General features: G+C 33.0%; 1 protein-coding gene across 4 annotated transcripts in view; it reads left to right on the top strand.

Annotated features, from left to right (window-relative positions):
* LOC145303528 (dnaJ homolog subfamily C member 13-like) overlaps window positions 1-21,160 on the top strand; it is a 328,576-nt gene that overhangs the window by 143,227 nt on the left and 164,189 nt on the right. For all 4 annotated transcript variants that reach the window (XM_080144980.1, XM_080144981.1, XM_080144982.1 and 1 more), the window contains 3 exons: window positions 5,765-5,856; window positions 6,702-6,799; window positions 17,325-17,393. In XM_080144980.1, coding sequence (XP_080001106.1) covers window positions 5,765-5,856; window positions 6,702-6,799; window positions 17,325-17,393 — 259 coding nt within the window. The remainder of the gene's footprint in view (window positions 1-5,764; window positions 5,857-6,701; window positions 6,800-17,324; window positions 17,394-21,160) is intronic.

Raw genomic sequence — 21,160 nt, 5'->3', positions numbered from 1 at the left:
ACTTCAATGCGTCACACGTTTGAGCGGATTTTCGGGACCAAGAGTGCGTTTTTTTGTTTTTTTTATATATTTACACAACTATAATTGATTTTTACATTGATATTTTTATAAAAATAAATAACTAGTTATATTTATTCTTTTCCAAGATTGATTTTTTTTTATATATGTAGAGTGCATTTATATATTTACAAAATTTAATAATAATAGTATTTAAACCAAAATTGGATTGATATTTTTATTATAAAAAAGCAAAACAATAATAATATAAAAACGAATTATATTATTTACTTGCGACTCAAGCTCCCCAAAATAGGGCACTCTAAATTTTTATTTAAAAAAACGGTACTAGTGCACTTATTGATCCATGCTGAAATAATAACGTTATTTAAAAAGCCATTCTTAACATGGGGAGAGGAGGATGTTTTGTACCTATTCTATACTTTAACCTTACAATTGAATAAAAAAAACATATCATAAAACTTTAATTAAACTTGGAAGTACGATTTAATAAATAGCGCAGATCAGTAAGTGCACTAACACCAAAACAACAAACAAATAACTGTTGTAATAATTGAAAATGTAGGATGCAGAGTTCTTGTTTTGGCGGTCAGGGAAGGAGAAATCTTAATAGACTGAAGTAATAAGAAAATACCACGTATCCTACATTAATAAATATATATATATATATGTATGTATTTTTTTATTTTTTTATTTCTCCACACTTTCTTAAAATATCATTTTTTTCCCATATCACTCTATTGATGAAAACAACCGGGGGGTGGAGGTAATAAAAGGTGTTTTTAAAAAAAAAAAAGGTGGTATAGTAGAAGGGTGTCCCGGTGTTGCCTGGGTCAAGGAAGGAGCCCGGGGGTGGGGGGATTTAAAGAAAGAAAGAAATTGGTAGGGAGGGGTGAAACAACAATAGGCAGTTTGGATGAAGAGAGAGAGAGAGAGAGAAAAGTGGTAGTAGGCAGGCGGGCTCGAACCCGTAACGTAAAGGAGGAAAGAAAAAAAGTGACGTCTTTGCTGATGTCACCACAGTCTGACCGGAAGTTCGAAACATTGTAATTAAATGAAGTCAATCGAACTGATATGATGACTTGTAAAAATGGCAACACAAAAAAGAAAACTGTCCAGTTTAGGGTAAAGGAATTAATGTCTTTGGCCAATTTTTTGATCTTTGTCGTCGGAAGGGTTGAGCTTTAAAATGATACTGATCTTGTGAGGGTCCGTTCCCTATGTCAAAAGTTTTTGCGAGACTTACACACGCACACATACATTTTGTCCTTCTATACATATAAAAGGCACAATGTGCGCAAGTATTTGTGTTTGCCTACGAAAGGCTTTTCAGGTCGGATTCTGTTGTCGGGTAAATTCCACAAGAAGTTTTCCAATATTTCCAAGATCATAATATCTGAGATTCGCAAATGGACACCATTTCTTTTTTTTTTTTTTTTTTTTTTTTTTTGATCGAGTTAAAAAAAAATTCCCACTGTGCCGTCATCTCGTGTCTGTTTGTCTTTTTCGTATAATAAAGAGAAACTATTCTAATAAAAACGACAGAAAGCAGGAAGCTTACCTGGCCCCAGCCAGGCTTAAAAGCAGTATTTATTAAACCAGCCAAGTCTAAAAACAACATTCATTTCTGCGCATGTGTGGCGACTCCTATAATTCTTAAGTTAATTACCAACTCATTGAATTCACTATCCTCTTTAACCTAATGGTTAGCGAGGAAGACTAAATAGCCTACGTTTTTGAGTTCGATCCCACCTTTATCTTTTTTAAAAAAATTTTTATTTCGTCCTTGTACCAATATCCTTCACCCAGGCAAAAGTTAATTACCAATTCATTGAATTCACTATCCTCGTATATATATATAGATTAACCTGTCTACCAAAAAATAATATAACTATTGAAATGTAAAATAATTATCCCTTGTTAAAAGAAGAAATAAACACGCCCTTGAATTTCGCATACAACATTCTGTAAACAAACAGTTGTTCATTTTTTTTTTTTTTTTTTTTTTTCCGCCAGATTTATTTAAAAAAATTTTTTAAGAAAGGGTACAGTTTAATCAGTTATAATATATAATAATAATCTTGCTCTATCTTGAGCACTCTCAACAACCTCGTTGAAATTCAATGGTTTTTACTTTTGGATATTTTTAACCTGGAATAAATAAATATATATATTTTATTTTTTTAGCAATAATGCAATATATAGAAAAGACCGAGACTAGCAATATCACATGTGTGAGAGAGAGAGAGAGTTTGCAGAGAAGATAACGGGGTCAATCAAATTGCAGATCTCTTTCTGTGCTTTATCAAAAACTCTCAAATAGTCCAGAGATTCACCAGCCCAAATATGATAATACTCGATACATGTAGATTTGTAGAAATAGAGAATAGATTCAAATGTTTGAAAGTGTTTAGAACTATATAGAGAACCTATTTTGCAAGAATAGGAAAGAGCAGTGGATCTAATATATGAAATCCAAGATAGATTTGATGATAAAGAAAGACCAAGAAGTTTGAGTTTTTTAGCAGAACTAGTCATGAAAATGGAAAAAAAACAACACGCCTTTGATTGAAAGACGCAAACTGAGTATTAACAGAATGAAATAAAAGAAACTATTTTACACCCCTCAATCTACAACTGAACCTAAATTAATTTCTAGATTAACTGCATATTTCAACTGATTCAAAAGAGATGGGTAGGAAGTAATACTAGAATAGATGGGTATCATCAGCATAAATGTTAATTTTCTTAATAATGTTCTCTGGAAGATGACTGATAAAGAACTGAGTTATGCCTAGAATAGAGCACTGTGGAACACCAGATGTTTGACAGAAAAAGATAATGAAGAGACATCATCTGAAGTTACTTGGGATGTTTGATCAGAAAGAAAAGACCTAATAATGTCAAGAATCTCACCATCAATACCATAACTCTGAAGGTCATGTAGAAAACCAGGATGGCACATTCTGTCAAAATGTCTTTAAAATATCAAGTAGAGATGTCCTTACCCTCTCCTGAATTATCCATAAACCAACAAATCCGTTCAGTTACAAGAGTTAAAAGATCAGCAGTTGAATGAAAGCCACAAAAGTCATACTGAGTATCATTTACTCTCCAATGTTTTTCTACTTATAATAATTTTCATTTCACAAGAGTTTGATCAGCCAACGTTTCAATATCTCCACATATTTCATATAGGTTCCTGAATTTGATATAAAGATTTCCAAGTCTAAAAAAAAGGTCAGAGGTTACATCACCTGAAATGTTGTGAAAATAATAACCAAAATTGGAATAGTCGTTTGAATATTACAAACTAACAAGACCCATGGATATTCTTTGGAATGAGAATGACATTGAACCAATAATTATGTGTTGATAAAGCCGATATTTTTCTGGACAGTGCAAAAAATTAGTATTCGGGAATGAACAGACAGAAAAACCAATAACACACAGCAAATATAAATGTATTTTCATTTCTATGAAAATAGTGTCCATTGTATTTTAAATATAGAACTGACCCAAATGAGATAAATTAATAAGTATTAATAAGTACTCAGAAAGTAATATTTTGCTACATAGTTCAATACAATTAATAAAATCACATTGTAAGAGACAACCTTTAATTTATTCTTTCATCCCAGCACTTCTTGGGCCTTTTAGTAGACAATGTTTTTTTTTTTTTTCTTTGCTTTCAAATCTTTTTTACGTAACGGTGAAGAACTGCTGCACACTGAAATTACTACAAGTTCTTTTCTCACACCATAACAACAATGATTACATATTGTAAAGGTATTTGAAAACAAAGCTACATTAAAGTGAGATCAAGCTCATATTCTTGTCCCAGGCTACTAGATTAGCCTTTTTAGAGTCAAATTCTGCGAATTTAGCCTTTTTTTTTTTAAAAGAAGTTTGTCCTTCATAAATTGTATTTAGCCCTTTTCAAACATAATGTATGGACTAACTAAAGAAGAAACAAACAGGATATATATAAATAACTAGCATGGATACCCAGTGTTGCCAGGGTTGACATGAAGTTCGGTTTGGCCACACCTGCTATACCAAGAATATTGAGCAGTTTTTCATTATTATATGTCAACTCCATCGTTACCCCAACAAAATTTCAAAATAAAAGAACAAATGAAAACACGAAAATGTAATCCTCCACCCGAAAAAAGAAGTTTGTGACAAACTCTCCATCAGATATTTCGGCAGAAGGATATGAAGAGAAGCTATTCTCCAAATATTGAGCACTCTTTTTATAACTATTCCAGTTTAAGCAAATTTCTTTTATGCTATCTCAGTCTAGAAAGATTTGCTATTATGGTTTGTTGCAATGAAAACAAACTGTAAATAATTCAGTTTCAAAAATACCAAAGTAGAATTTGTGTTAACCAAAATACACATTTTTATGTTATAAAAATGATGAGTTATGACTTTATTGTGTTATTAAAAGAAAAAAAAAATAGCAGTTACGATGTCAAAAAAATGTGAAGAAAAAAAAAACTGGTTAAACGTAAATTAAAGTTTTTTTTGTTTTTGTTTTAAATAAAGAATTATAGTTGAATTGGATTGTTTGTCTATTTTAAAATAAAAATCCACTGGACCACAACGTTAATTGTGAAATCATGGAAGTTATTTTATTTAAACTAATTAAAAAAATGCTTGTACGGTTTTAGTTTTAATATTGACCGCAAAAGAAAACAAAAACAAAAAGATCAAAGTTCGTGCCCAGGGGAAATAACCGAAACCAATTTATAAAAAAATCGATGTCGGTAAAAATAAATTAAATATGTTATCAATATAAATCAAATTTAAATAATAAACTTAAACAGAACACTTAAAACAATCCTCTCACTATAAACAATAACTAACACACCGCTATTTATAAAATCAATTTTCCTTAATGTAATATGCAAATGATGTCACCTCTTAAATGAATGAAACGTTAAAGAAATGAAACTTTTGTATATATTAATCAAATTTTGAACAAACAGACAGGAATACAAATTTATATATATATATATATATATATATATATATATATATATATATATATAGATGTAACTGTGCAGGAGTTAGTCATGTATTTAGAAAGCATTATTTTGTAAGGTTAAATTTGAAAACTTTACAAAATTGAATATTGCTGTATAATTTTTGTTAAATTTTTGGTGGCATCTACCCGAATTAGAGAAAGACTTTGTATTTTTTTTTTTTTTTTGTGATGCTAAGTCCACTGATGATAACCTAGAAGAGAAAATTGTGTCTGATTTAGGAAACCATCATCCCTGGACTTAATTAATATCACCAACAAAATGGGGGGTGGGGGGAGAGAATAAAAACAACAAAATTACAAAGTCTTCTTCTATAATTAGGATAGATGTCACCAAAAGTCTAAAAAAAAAAAAAAAAAAAAAAAATACAGCATTATTCAGGTTTTTTCTAAGGTTGTCAAATTTAATATAACTGTTTTGTGTAATTGCAAAGTTTGGTTTCAGAATGCACTGTAATGTTACCGAACACGTTGTAGTCTCAGAGTCAAAGTAAACAAAGGATAGGAAAGAACTTCAACTTGCTTTTTCCTGTTTTAACAGCATTTATTTTTTCATTCTCTTGCCATGTGTCTTCTCGTTACGGTTGTGACATTACCTACTTCTCTAACGTGATCTCGAACATCATCAATGTTTCTCAAGTTATCATCCTGACCAACATGCTCTTTGTCCTTTTTATAATCTTTTTCTTTATTTAGATATTTGCAATAATCCGGCACAATGACAACCCACAAAAGTTCAGTGTAGAGTATGTGAAAGGTGCAATTAGAACATATCAATCTACAGAAAGGTGAGTTTTATTTTTGTGTGAAAATTTTGAACATACTTGAAATAGATTCAAAAAGAATTATTTGATTTATGAAAAAAATGAAATAATTATTTGTAAATCCGTCTCCCATTCATTTCATGTGGGTAAGGAGAAAAAGTAATGAGATAATTCTCCTTTATATTGAAAAAAAAAAAAAAAAAAAAAAAGAAAAATACAAAGTCTATGATTGGGGTGACTGCCATCGAAAGTCTCAAGAAAAGAAAATTAATTTTTATTTAATAAAAAATTGTACTGTTATTTGGTTTTCTAAAGTTTTTAAAGAGTTTTATAAATTTAAACATTTTTAGTTAGTGTAATGACAAAACAATTCTGTAAATAATTAATTTAATCTTCACAAAAATGTTATCTTAAAAAGAAAGGGGTAGGGCCTATCATACAACAAATGTTTTTAAAAAAAATTGTTAAAAAAAAAAATTTGAAAGCATTGGAAATTTAAGTTAGGACATTTCATATAATGACCTATCAATATAATTGAAAAATTGAATTATTTTCTAAAATATTTAAATATTAAAGACAAAATATAAAAAATGCAACAAAAAAAAACAGGGATGGGTTAATGTGTGAAATGAAAGTAAAAAATAAAAATGCAGCTAGTCATATATAAAGATATCTGTAATAGCAGATACAAAGTTATAAAATATTTAGAGTTCACTTAGTTTAAAAATTAGTTAAATTTATTTTTCATAATAGTTTGTTACTAAAATTATATATATATCTACTTAGTGTCACTTAAAAAAAGATATTTGGATTTATGTATAAACTTTCTTGCTAATCTTGCATTTCTTTTCTTTTTATTTTCTTTTTAGAGATGCTCTGTTAGCATCTCTGTTAGATGGTGTGCGTGCCTCAGGAAATCGAGATGTCTGTGTGAAAATGACTCATACCAAGCGAGGATATCGACTTGGTAAGATATGTTTACAATCTCTTGTTGATATTTATTTTGTATGTGTGTGTTGATATTTATTTTGTATGTGAGTAGGGTTTGTAGGAGAAAAACCCCAGCAAAATGCTTGATTATAAAGAAAATTTTATATAAGAGTATAATGTTTATTTAAATGTTATAGAAGTTGCAATATGCATGAAAAAATTGAAATGGCTTAAAATATCTCAATAGTTGCATAGATAGAAAGTTTCATGAGCTAAGAAAGAATTTTTAAATTGTTTAAATCCTATCAAAATGAAGGAAGTTATGACTATTTTTGTGCCTTGCACGTTTGGATATTTTCCCTCTTTAAGACTGTTTTGTCACATTTTTTACACTACTTTTTCAGTAAAAATGTTATCTTTGTTAAAACAAAAAAATTAAGCAAATTTTCCATATAAGTGTATTTTTGTGCAAGGAATCATAATATGCTACTGAAAATCTCTAAAAATTAATGGTGTCCAAATAATCTGCAGTAAATGCACATAAATATGCTGCAATTCCTTAAAAATACAATGTATCTATTAAAAGAAAAGAAGTTAAAGAACTCAGTTGAATTGTAATGCATTTTATGTACAAGAAATTGAAATGTAGGACTGTTTATAAATGAATATATTGCAATATTTCTTTCATATTTTTGTAGAATAATACTTTCTATTACCTCTCCCCTCCTCCCATCTGATCACCTCTAAAATATGTGATTCTACCTTTGTAGGCAATTATGTGTGAACACCTTGAAAAACTTTAATGGAAGATAAACAAAAATGATTTTAGAATTTAATGTAAAATGATTCTCCATTTTGAGCCATTCTAGTGTTTTAGGGTAGTTAACCATTTGATTTTATATAGGAAATAAAACCTGGGCATCTTTTTTTCTAAAGACGATAATGTGTGGTTTTAAGAGGGTCCTGGTGCAATTATGGGAGGATGGGGAAGTTGCCACTCTGACTTTGGGTCAATGATAGGGCTAAGGGAAATTGTGTGAACATCCTGAAGATTTGATAGAAACAAAACAAAAACAATTTTAGAGTTTAGAGTAGGGGTTGGTTTCACATAAATTTAATGTCACCATTCCAAGACCATTCTAGCATTTCAGGACAGTTGACCAATTTATTTTGTATGGGAAATAAATCATGGGCATTATTTTTCTAAGGAAATTGTTTTTTCTTTGACGTTTATATGTGACTTATAGAAGAATTTTGTTTGGTGGGGAGCTTGCCATTTGGACTTAGCTTTATTGGTAGGGCTAAAGAAGGTTTTAGGAGGAGGTTTGCCACTCATATCTAGGGTTGGAGGTAGGATCAAAGGAATTTTTTTTTTTTTTTTGTTAAGATGGCGTTTGACACCCATTATGAAATTTTACAAGAATTACAACAGACAAAAATTAATATTATTTAAAACAACTGACATCACTCTAGCATAAAATGTGACGTTTGGAAAAGTATAAAGTATTTTTGCCCACCTATTTAAATAATAAAAAATTTTTTTTGCTAAAGTTGACAAATTGTTCACAAATTTTAAATGGATTTGATTTTTAGTTGTCTTTTTCTACTGTTTTTATTTCTTAACTTCACTAATGTTTGGAAAAGTATCCTTCCTACAAATATTTAAATATCAATTTTCCATTTTCATTTTTTTTTATTTTTTTTTTTTATTTTTTTATTATTATCAGGTAGGTTAGTTTCCATTCCATAGTAATCTGCTGAAAACATTGTAAAAAGAGACGAAAATTAAAAAAAAAATGTGGGAGTGGAGATACCGTTCGTACACGTGACCCCAAAAAATCATTTCACATTTTCGGTTGTTCAAAGCAAAACACAGTAGTTTAAAATTTGACCGCTGGTCAAATCTTAAAAATATTTATATGTTTGATAACAAAATAGTTCCAACATATATACATAAGAAAATTTTTTTATAATCAGATTTTCAATTTTAAAAATCAACAAAAAAACAAAAAAAAAACCCTCTTTTCAGCAATGCTATCACTGCTGCTGATGATACTGCTATTACTAATACTACACTCAAACTCAAAGCGATTTTTTTCTAGGTATCATGATTTTAAATTGCTAGCTACCACAAGAGAAACAACAGACAATTATACTTTTAATGGTTAAAAACAGTAAAGATTCACGTTAAGATTTTGTTCCTTAGAAGCGCTGATTGAATTTGAATTAAGATACATATTATATACGTTTGAAGCCAAAACAACGCAGTGTTACAAAATAAATAGATATTTATTTTGTTTGAAATTTATGTTAATGTTCATAAATATATTTCGAAGGAAACCTTCATCTTCAGTATGCCTTTTTTTTTTTTTTAAATTTTTTTTGCCATGTTATTTAATTCAAATTCAACCAGCGCTTCTAAGGAACAAAACCTTAACATGAATCTCTCGTGACCAAACGCACCGTTCCAAGACTTAAAAACTACCGTAGAAACAACAAACGGCTGATTCTCTGCTCCAACAACAACATGGCAAAAAAGACATACTGAAGATGAAGGTTTCCTTCAAAATATATTTATGAACTTTAACATAAATTTCTAACAAAATAAATATCTGTTTATTTTGTAAGAATGTGTTGTTTTGGCTTCAAACGTATATAATATGTATCTTATTTCAGTAAAAAGATTGTTTTATTTAGCAGTGGGTGTCAAAAGAAATTTTTCTTCCAAATTTTCAATACTCATGTTGAAATCATTTTTAATACAACAAAAAACGAGTGCTTAAAAGTATTTGGGACACCCTAAACTATTAAAAATTACATCTCTTCTGGTTAGTTTCCAAATTTCATGACCAAATTTTTAATACAAATGTGGTACGGGCATTTGCAAATCAGGGAGGGGGTCTTCACAAAATCTTACAAAAAACGCTGTTTTATGATGTTCAGGTTTTTATCACTTTATTTGCTTAAAACTCTAAAAATATATAATGTTCATAATTATATTTATTCATTCATTTGAAAGTATGTTCGTTTCTGAACAAAACGATCATATTTTGAGAACTTGAAATGCTTTAGTTTGTTAAATTTGACTATTTTAGCAGAAGCCCCTTGAAGTCAGTGATTATCCAAAGCATTTTATTGTCCATGTTTATTGCTAATAGAAGGTCAGAAAAACATTGGTACCATCGGTTTCAAATCTGATACAAAGGAGAACCAGAAAAGATATAAACAGAGACTGAAAAGAGCCTGATATCATTGACCATACTCGTAGACTAGTCCCCTTTGTATTGGATTTGAAACAGATATATGCACACACACACACACACACATACATATACATATATATATGCACACACACATACATATATACATCAACACACATAATATATACACACACACATGCACATATATAATATATGCACACACACACATATATAATATATGCACATATATATGCATACACACGCATATATATACATATATACATACACACAGGTAAATATATATATACACATACACACACATATATATACATGCACACACACACACACATATATATATATATATACATACATGCACACACACACACACACACACATATATATATACATACACACATTCACACACACACATATATATATATATATACACACACACACACACGCATGCATATATATATATATATACACACACATATTTCTGTAGAAATATGTTTTTTTATAATATATATCAATCCTTATTTAAGAATCTCAATGTAATTTCAGAGCAATATAATGAATAATTGACAAAAAACTATATTCTAAAGTTCATGATATTGACCATCTTATAATTTATTTTAATTCAGTTGACATTTACAATTCTTGACAGTATCTGTTTCGTAGTGCAAAATCAATCAATTATTATATCAATCAATGAATCAATTATGCCCTTAACTCATCAGAAGAAATAGCAATAATCAATCTGTCAAAAAGAAATAGTGATTTGACACGATTAAAATCCGAAAATTGGAAGAGAACTTTATTTCCTTCTAACGGATTGATGGTTGCTATTTCTTCTGATGAGTTAAGAGCATAGTAGATTCACTGATTGATATAATAATGATTGATTTTTGTGCTACGAAACATACTGTTAAGAATTGTAAATGTCAACTGAATTAAAGGAATAAATTAGATGATCGACATCATGAATTTTGGAATATAGTTTTTTATCATTTATTCACTATATATATATATATATATATATATATATATACACACACACACACACACAGTTTGTAGAAGACTAACAATGTAGAAATGTGTTGGATAGAAGTAGAACTGAAGATAAGTGGTTTTGGATTGAGACTCCTGTTCTCATTTTGAGTTTTATTCACACAATGTTTTAGCTGATGTAATCTCTGGCCTTCTTCAGATGTATCTTGTCAAACTTGGGGAATCTGCGCAGCATTCCAAACAGAACCTTTCATTTAATCCATGGAAGTAACATGCTTCCTTTCTGTTTGCTGTAACTGGATAGAAAATGTCTTCATATCCTCTACATTGAGAGTTAAGCCTTCAATCTCTAGAAGAGTGTTACTTACAGATGAATATTAACTTATGCTTTATCTATTATTTACAGACAATTCTAGTACAAATTTTAGGGCCTTAAGCCTATTCTTGTTTATAGATGTACAATATTACTACTTATCAGTATATATCATTACTTATTACTATATATATATATATATATATATATATATATATATATGATTGTTGAGCTGGATTAAATCCGACGATATGAAATAAAATGGAGGTGGAAGGACCTGGATACTCAACGTTTTGCCCGATTTATGTGGGCTTCTTCAAGAGGGATGGTCATTGACGAGAGAGTCGGAGGATTGGGGCTATATATAATGATGGGGGAGAACGTGTTTTTCTTATGTAAATTAGATATCATATATACATATATATACATTTTATGAGAGAAAAAAATAAATTAGAGTAAATTAGTGTAGTGGATTACGTCTAAAAGTTAAAATATCGTAGAGATTAAAAATAATTGTGTTTGGAAATATAGCGGTGATAGATTAAATAAATGACACGAGATTACGAAAGAATTTTTTTTTTTTCTTTTTTTTAAATTAGAAATAATTGAATTGGGATAAAATAGTGTAGTAACTTAAAAGATGGTGTCTAAAAATAAGAATAGAAGGTGATAAAATGGAGTCTAAAAATAGATAATGATAAAGTTAAGTTACTATGCTATTTTATCCCAATTCAGTTATTTCTAATTAAAAAAAAAAAAAAAAAAAAAAAATTCTTTCGTAATCTCGTGTCATTTTATTTATTTAATCTATCACCGCTATATTTCCAAACACAATTTTTTAAATCTCTACAATATTTTAACTTTTAGACGTAATCCACTACACTAATTTACTCTAATTTATTTTTTTCTCTCATAAAATGTATATATATATGTATATATGATATCTAATTTACATAAGGAAAACACGTTGCTCTCCCCCATCATTATATATAGCCCTAATCCTCTGACTCTCTCGTCAATGACCATCCCTCTTGAAGAAGCCCGCATAAATCGGGCAAAACGTTGAGTATCCAGGTCCTTCCACCTCCATTTTATTTCATATATATATCTGATTTTAATGATGATCTGTTCTATTAGTTATAATTAATGGTTCCCATATTATGTTAAATTCTGTACTAGGTTAGCTTAGTAGGTAATCGTTGCCCAGTATATGCACTGCTTCTTTGAATCATCTCCATTGTTCTTTTGTCTCTCTAATTTTTACTCCATCCTATAAGAGTAGATATTTTTCTTTTTCTCTTCATATGTAGGGCTTTACTTTTTGGTATCTCCACATATTATGGCTTTCCAGGATTCTTCTAACCATACGTTTAACATGTTCTATCAATTTTTATACATTATAAAGTTGCGATTCCAAAAATGAAAAAAATATTTATCCATATGATTTGGGTACATCAGTTTAAATCGAAATCGGAACCAAAACTTGTGAAAAAAATGTGCGTGTGTATGTATATATATATATAACTTGAGTTCCTTCAGCTATAATCAAAACCGAAACCAAAACTTAAGAGGAATTCTTGGTAAAATTATTTATTACAAGAAATAGAAGTCTATAACAATTAAATGAGTCACTTGGATGTAAGCGTGACACACAAAATAAATAAAACGTTATCCTATTAATATATAGATTACTTTTTGCTTCCTTTTCTTCCTTTTAATGTCACAACATGACTTGCCATGAAATATACAAAAGTTCAAAGTGCACATTGGACTTACCTTTGCTTGGAAATGGACCTTCAATTTTTGATTTTATAGTTTGGACATTGTGCGCATGGCAAGTCGTTTCTGCAAAAACAATTGATTTGTTGGCTCTGTCAAATATGATGTAACAGCCCTCCATAATCACAGCACCTATAACTGTACCTGAAAGAGAAAAGATATGCTTGTGTTGTATTGAACGGGTGACTTAGAAACAAGTCTTGAACAAGCATTAATCATTTGAGATCTTATTTTATTAAATTTTTGCAGAATGAAGTTTTAAAAATGTCACCATTTTGAAAAGAATTTAAATTAGCTAAAAAAAACTTTTTAAATTGTTGAAATAGAATATTTTTTTTTTTTTTTAAATGCTACTAATTCAAAATTTACCAATATCAGAATTTATAAAAGCCAGAGATAGGTTAGTTTGAAAATCAATTACTAAAAGACATTCAATATATGCCAACAAGTAAAACAGTGGTTTTGATGCTAGTAGTTGTGTGTGTGTGTGTGGTGTTTCTGTCCAGGGATACAATTAAAAACTATAACAAGATCAAACAACTGTTCTCAAGTCCAATTTTATGATCATGCTGATGATGGTATCTTGTAGGAGTTTCCTTTATTTTAAAACTAGCAGGACCCGTTAACCAGCGTTGCCCAGTGGTAGCATGCGCATTGACTTTTTTTTTGCTTGGAGTTTGTGCACGTCAAATCGATTATTAATTTTGAGGTTGGAAAAATGGTATAGTGGTCAACTCAAGCATGGCTCAGATTGGTGAAGCAAAAGGTAAAATTGATCATTGGTCCAGCTATCTATGGTGATCATTGGTGGAACCAAGACTGACTATCACTCATTTCAACATTGGCAATGGATGGTCATGATCAGCCTTCATTTTTGAATTGAATTATCTCCCCATATTTTTTTTTTTTTTTTTTTTTTGTTAAATTGTTTTCAAAATTACGCTCTTCTGTTAATTATAAAATTTTATTTTATTATTTAAAAATAAAATTATTTGATCAATTTAGGATTCAAAACTTATTTACTTGTCTCCCTACAAGAGAAAAAGTTAAGCAGATTCGTTTTAATTTGGGAAAATATCCAGCTTTCAGAAAATGTCATCTTGGATGGTCAAAACTGCAAACAGTTACTGCACTTTGATTCTAATAATTGTTTATGATTATCAACATTTCTTCTATACTGGATGTTAAGTAATAAATATCATCTTAAAAAAACTACATTACTTTCATTATATATATATATATATATATATATATATATATATATATATATATTTACTAAATTGAATATTAACTTTTCAAAATGAAATTTGTATGATTTGGATTATTTGAACTACTGTTCTCATTTTAACTGATATTCGCACTATATTGTGGCCTATTTAACTTCTGACCTCCTCCAGGTGTATCATATTGAACTCTAGAATGCATAGAATTTCGAATGGAACCCTTTATTTAATCCATGACGGTAGCATTCTCTCATTCCATCAGCCATTATTGAATATGCCCTAAGTAATTTGTAATATTATTCTTCATATCGTCCACACTAAGGATTGAACCTTCAACCTCCAGAAGAGTGTCACTTATGATTGAATTCAACCTAGTACTTTATCTGTTAGACTACACATACTTGCGGACAACAATCAAGTTGAGAACAGTAGTCTGAATATTACTAATTATTAACCCATATCTCAAAAGTTTGAAAAAAAAATGAAATTACTTTCTTAAAATATAAGTATATGATTATTTTCCAGAAAAAAAGTTTCTGTGAACCTTCTACTTTTGATCTTGCAATTCCATCCACTTCAGTTTCCTCTGGACCATAGAGTATGACCTTTCATTTGACTCCGTGCTAAACTGTGTAATATATGAAAAAGACAAAAAGAAAGGGTCCTGAATATGACCTTAAACTATATCCGATGGTGAGGCCTCAGCTTGCAGGCTTTGGGGAGTGTGGAGCCACCCTTTAATTGCCATTGCTCCCAGGTCCACTCTAACCTGGAGTGGTAGTACCTGTTAGGATCCTAACTATGGGTTAAATAGAAACCGACTTGAAAACAACAAATATATTCTATTAAAAAAATCTTTCTCCAAAATCTTTGGATTCGGCATTAAATAACCTGAAAAGGGTTGATATGCCGTAAAACAAAAACAATTAACCAACCAACAAAAAGAAAGATCAAATCAAACGTACTTTCAGTGATGACAAATGTACAAAACTAGAGTCGATAGATAAACTTGTTGCTCTATTTAAAACTAGCAGGTTTTGCCAACATGTTATTGTTTCACAATTTAATATTTGTCAGCATCCGGTTTTGGTATTTAGAGTGCAGCAAGGGTATAAAAATCTAAAAGGTTGCTACCAATTATGATGCAAGCAGTCGAGTCATTTCATATGCACTACGTCTTCGTTAGTCCAACACGCACCTTTGTATGTGGGGTATCCATCTGTGTTACCTCACGAACATGCATGGATACACCAAGCATTACTTAAAATCATTGCGATAAAACTAATTGATAAGAAAACGAAGATAATGCACACATGCAGTTTTCAATAATAATTGTTTTCTTTTAAGGGAATATTTTTGTGTCCAAGTTAAAAGTGAAAAAATTTATTATTATTATTATCAGTAGATATTCAGATTAAACCACCCCTTCTTTTCTGTAATGTAAATGTAAAGTAGCAGTTGTGCTTATTTGTTCCTTTTATTAATATTATTATTATTATTATTATGGAGATTTCATGAAAGAAATAGAAGATACAGGATATAAGTATTTGGGAGTGTTGGAGGGTGTAGGCATCATGAGCAGAGAAATGAAGGAGAAAGTCAGGAAGGAGTATCTTAGAAGAGTGAAACTAATTGCAAAGTCAAAACTGTATGGAGGAAACCTAATGAAAGCAGTGAATGCATGGGCAGTCAGTGTTTTGAGATACAGTGCGGGAATTTTAGAATGGTCTGACAAGGATTTGCATGCCATGGATATAAAAACAAAAGTTTTAGTAATGTTTGGTATATTTCACATTCGAAGTAGCGTGTGGCTTCCGGGCCTTGATAAGTGGTAATCACTGTGTAAAAAAAAAAAAAAAAAAAAAAAAAAAAGCGTAGCAAGGCTGTATCAAAAGAGAAAGACGGTGGGAGAGGATTGAAAAGTGTAAAAGATTGTGTTAGAACCGAGATGTCGTTGAAGGAGCATGTGGTTAGAAGTGAGGAGTGGATGCTTAAGGTTGTGGCCAATGAAGTGGAGGTATGTGAGACCAAGGTTGATTATGTGAAACGTATGGATGGAGAAAGGGCAGAGGAACTGGCTAGAAAGAAAATGCATGGAAGGTTCTTCCAGGATATAGCAGAAGTGGCTGATGAAAGATCATGGCAATGGCTTAGAGCTGAGTATCTGGCTAAGAGTACTGAAGCTTTTGTTTGTGCAGCACAAGAGCAGGCATTAGGAACACAATTGTTCAAAAAAGTGGTTCTAGGAGAGGAAGTTGCTGCAGAATGCTGGATTTGTGGTAAGACCTCAGAGTCAATTACGCACTTTGCAGCAGGGTGTAGTGGACTGGCCCAGAGAGAGTACTGCAAAAGACACGATTGCATGGGACTCTGTATATATTGGGAGGTATGTAAGAGGGTTGGGGTGAAGTGTGCTGGAAAATGGTTTGAGGAGGTGCCTGATGAAGTGAGGATGGTAAGATAGAGGTATGGTGGGACAAAAGTGTCATAACCACCAAGCAATTTGAACATAATCGTCCGGATTTGGTTGTCATTGACAAGGTCTCAAAAAAACTGGCAGATTGTAGACTTTTCAGTAACTCGGGACAGGAATGTGAGAGATAATGAGAAGTGGAGCAATTATGCTCCATTGGCCTTGGAGATAAGGCGTATACAGAGGGTTAAAACACAAATCCCGGTCGTAGTTGGTACACTAGGAGTAGTATCAAATCATCTGGAAGGAGAATTGAAAAAAACTGCAAATCCCCGATGTTTTAGGCCTTTAGACCTCTGCAATTGTAGGTACCAACATCCTTAGGAAACACCTTAATCTTTGAAGCTCTTGGTTTGAAGCGGGGATTAAGGGAAATCCTCTGGAAATGAATCCCGTCCCTTTCCAGAGAGACGTTGATAAACGAAATCAGAATTATTATTATTATTAATATTAAGCCTATCCTTCTTTGCATATGAAATTAAATTTGCATACATGATTATTGAAGTGAGTCTAATACATGTATGTTAACTTTAATTATATAGATATATCATTTCTTTTTTCTTCAGGTCCTTTCACTGGCCCGGTGGATGAAGAAGTAGAAAGTCAACACTTGAGATTTATTCAATGTTGTCCTTGTAAGTGTATATATTTTTAAATTGTCAAATTTTACTTTTGTTTCAAGTTTAACAATTTTTTTGTAAATTTCATTGTTCCAGGGAAAGTGTGAAAAAATAGACATGCAAAATTGATAGAAACCTCACAATTTTACTTTTATAAATATTAAATATATAATTTCACAACTTTGATATTAGTTATAATTACACTTTTACATGGATTAAAAAATCAAAGGGTATCACAGTCAAAATACATTGTGATGTCATAATAGATTAACTATCTCACCCCTACTCTCATATACTTTAACCCTTTCCATCCCTTCTCACTCTTTCGCTTTCCCTCCCTCCCTTTCTCTCTTTAGCTTTCCCTCCCTCCCTTTCTCTCTTTAGCTTTCCCTCCCTCCCTTTCTCTCTTTAGCTTTCCCTCCCTCCCTTTCTCTCTTTAGCTTTCCCTCCCTCCCTTTCTCTCTTTAGCTTTCCCTCCCTCCCTTTCTCTCTTTAGCTTTCCCTCCCTCCCTTTCTCTCTTTAGCTTTCCCTCCCTCCCTTTCTCTCTTTAGCTTTCCCTCCCTCCCTTTCTCTCTTTAGCTTTCCCTCCCTCCCTTTCTCTCTTTAGCTTTCCCTCCCTCCCTTTCTCTCTTTAGCTTTCCCTCCCTCCCTTTCTCTCTTTAGCTTTCCCTCCCTCCCTTTCTCTCTTTAGCTTTCCCTCCCTCCCTTTCTCTCTTTAGCTTTCCCTCCCTCCCTTTCTCTCTTTAGCTTTCCCTCCCTCCCTTTCTCTCTTTAGCTTTCCCTCCCTCCCTTTCTCTCTTTAGCTTTCCCTCCCTCCCCCCTTTCTCTCTTTAGCTTTCCCTCCCTCCCCCCTTTCTCTCTTTAGCTTTCCCTCCCTCCCCCCTTTCTCTCTTTAGCTTTCCCTCCCTCCCCCCTTTCTCTCTTTAGCTTTCCCTCCCTCCCCCCTTTCTCTCTTTAGCTTTCCCTCCCTCCCCCCTTTCTCTCTTTAGCTTTCCCTCCCTCCCCCCTTTCTCTCTTTAGCTTTCCCTCCCTCCCCCCTTTCTCTCTTTAGCTTTCCCTCCCTCCCCCCTTTGTCTCTTTAGCTTTCCCTCCCTCCCCCCTTTGTCTCTTTAGCTTTCCCTCCCTCCCCCCTTTGTCTCTTTAGCTTTCCCTCCCTCCCCCCTTTGTCTCTTTAGCTTTCCCTCCCTCCCCCCTTTCTCTCTTTAGCTTTCCCTCCCTCCCCCTTTCTCTCTTTAGCTTTCCTTCCCTCCCCCTTTCTCTCTTTAGCTTTCCCTCCCTCCCCCCTTTCTCTCTTTAGCTTTCCCTCCCTCCCCCCTTTCTCTCTTTAGCTTTCTCGTTATTGCATTCCCCCCCTCCCCCCTTTCTCGTTATCGCTTTCCGTCTCCCTTTTCCCTTCTAGCTCTCTCTCCTTCCTTTTTCCACTCTTTCTATCCCTCCCTTTCCCTCACCTTTCCTCCCTTCCTCCTCTACCTCCCTTTCCCTCACCTTTCCTCCCTTCCTCCTCTACCTCCCTTTCCCTCCACTTCTCTACCTTCCCCCTCCCTCTCTCGATATTCCTCTCCTTCTCTCCCCCTCCCTCTATCCCCCCTACCTCTTTCGCTTTTCCTTTCTCTCTCTTGCTTTCCCTCCTTACCTTTTCCTTGCTTTTCCTCCCTCCTTTTTTCTTCTTTCTCTCTCTCCCTCCACTTCCCTCGCCTTTCTCCCTAGCTTTTCCTCCCATGTTCTCCCTAGCTTTTCCTCCCATGTTCTCCCTAGCTTTTCCTCCCATGTTCTCCCTAGCTTTTCCTCCCATGTTCTCCCTAGCTTTTCCTCCCATGTTCTCCCTAGCTTTTCCTCCCATGTTCTCCCTAGCTTTTCCTCCCATGTTCTCCCTAGCTTTTCCTCCCATGTTCTCCCTAGCTTTTCCTCCCATGTTCTCCCTAGCTTTCCTCCCACTTTCTCCCTAGCTTTTCCTCACACTTTCTCCCTAGCTTTTCCTCACACTTTCTCCCTAGCTTTTCCTCACACTTTCTCCCTAGCTTTTCCTCACACTTTCTCCCTAGCTTTTCCTCACACTTTCTCCCTAGCTTTTCCTCACACTTTCTCCCTAGCTTTTCCTCACACTTTCTCCCTAGCTTTTCCTCACACTTTCTCCCTAGCTTTTCCTCACACTTTCTCCCTAGCTTTTCCTCACACTTTCTCCCTAGCTTTTCCTCACACTTTCTCCCTAGCTTTTCCTCACACTTTCTCCCTAGCTTTTCCTCACACTTTCTCCCTAGCTTTTCCTCACACTTTCTCCCTAGCTTTTCCTCACACTTTCTCCCTAGCTTTTCCTCACACTTTCTCCCTAGCTTTTCCTCACACTTTCTCCCTAGCTTTTCCTCACACTTTCTCCCTAGCTTTTCCTCACACTTTCTCCCTAGCTTTTCCTCACACTTTCTCCCTAGCTTTTCCTCACACTTTCTCCCTAGCTTTTCCTCCTACTTTCTCCCTAGCTTTTCCTCCTACTTTCTCCCTAGCTTTTCCTCCTACTTTCTCCCTAGCTTTTCCTCCTACTTTCTCCCTAGCTTTTCCTCCTACTTTCTCCCTAGCTTTTCCTCCTACTTTCTCCCTAGCTTTTCCTCCTACTTTCTCCCTAGCTTTTCCTCCTACTTTCTCCCTAGCTTTTCCTCCTACTTTCTCCCTAGCTTTTCCTCCTACTTTCTCCCTAGCTTTTCCTCCTACTTTCTCCCTAGCTTTTCCTCCTACTTTCTCCCTAGCTTTTCCTCCTACTTTCTCCCTAGCTTTTCCTCCTACTTTCTCCCTAGCTTTTCCTCCTACTTTCTCCCTAGCTTTTCCTCCTACTTTCTCCCTAGCTTTTCCTCCTACTTTCTCCCTAGCTTTTCCTCCTACTTTCTCCCTAGCTTTTCCTCACACTTTCTCCCTAGCTTTTCCCCTCCGCTCTCTCTTACTTCCCCCTCCCACCATTTCCGTCACTCTCTTGCCCTCCTAACCATTTCCGTCTCTCTCTTTATCTTGCCCTCCCTCCCTTTTCCTTTCTGTACTATTCCCTTCCAGTTTCCACCCTCTTATTCTTTTTTTGCATTTCCTTTTTTTTTTTCCTCCAAAGATTTTATAAAATCATTAAATTAGATGAAAAATCAACTTTCCAAAAACTCTGCCAATGTTGCCCATCTTACCTTTTATTTCTTTAAGTACATTGAGATGCACAATTCTTGACAGCATCGGTTTCATAGCGCAGAATCATTCATTTAATTATGTGATTTTTTAATTTATTCTGCCCTTAACTCATCAGAAGAAAAGGAACTTATCAACTTTAAAAGAAAAGAAAAGAATATGGGTATGTCAAAATCCACTATTATTTTATGTTATATATAATACATATACATTATAGGTTGTTGGGATCTGTTAAAAAGAAAGCTGTAAGTTGCTTGATTGCAAATGTGAAAGCTAAAAAATAAATCTATATATCTATAAAAATGAAAATGTGTGTGTACACTTCCCTACCAAATAACTCAGTCAATTTTCAATCTACACTAGACTCGAGGTTTGACATAAGGGGTATTGAGATTTGGGAAAATATTTTTTATTGGTTTTTGGCCAGAAATTCGGCTGTCAAGGGGTCAAAGTTCAACGATTTGTCCTTTGAGAATTCTCCCAAACTCCTCCGCCAATTTTGGGTCTAAACACTTGAAATTTTAGATGTAGGTTACTTGGAGATGGATCTAACTTTATAATTTGATTTGAGCCTAAAACAATAAATGTTAAGGGGTCAAAATTGGGGTCGATGCTTTAAAAAAAA

Source organism: Euprymna scolopes, chromosome 19 (assembly GCF_053919585.1).
Source record: "Euprymna scolopes isolate OS-2025 chromosome 19, ASM5391958v1, whole genome shotgun sequence".
Taxonomy (NCBI): domain Eukaryota; kingdom Metazoa; phylum Mollusca; class Cephalopoda; order Sepiida; family Sepiolidae; genus Euprymna; species Euprymna scolopes.
The sequence above is the reverse complement of the archived record's forward strand: the minus strand, read 5'-3'. Positions and strand labels throughout refer to the sequence as shown.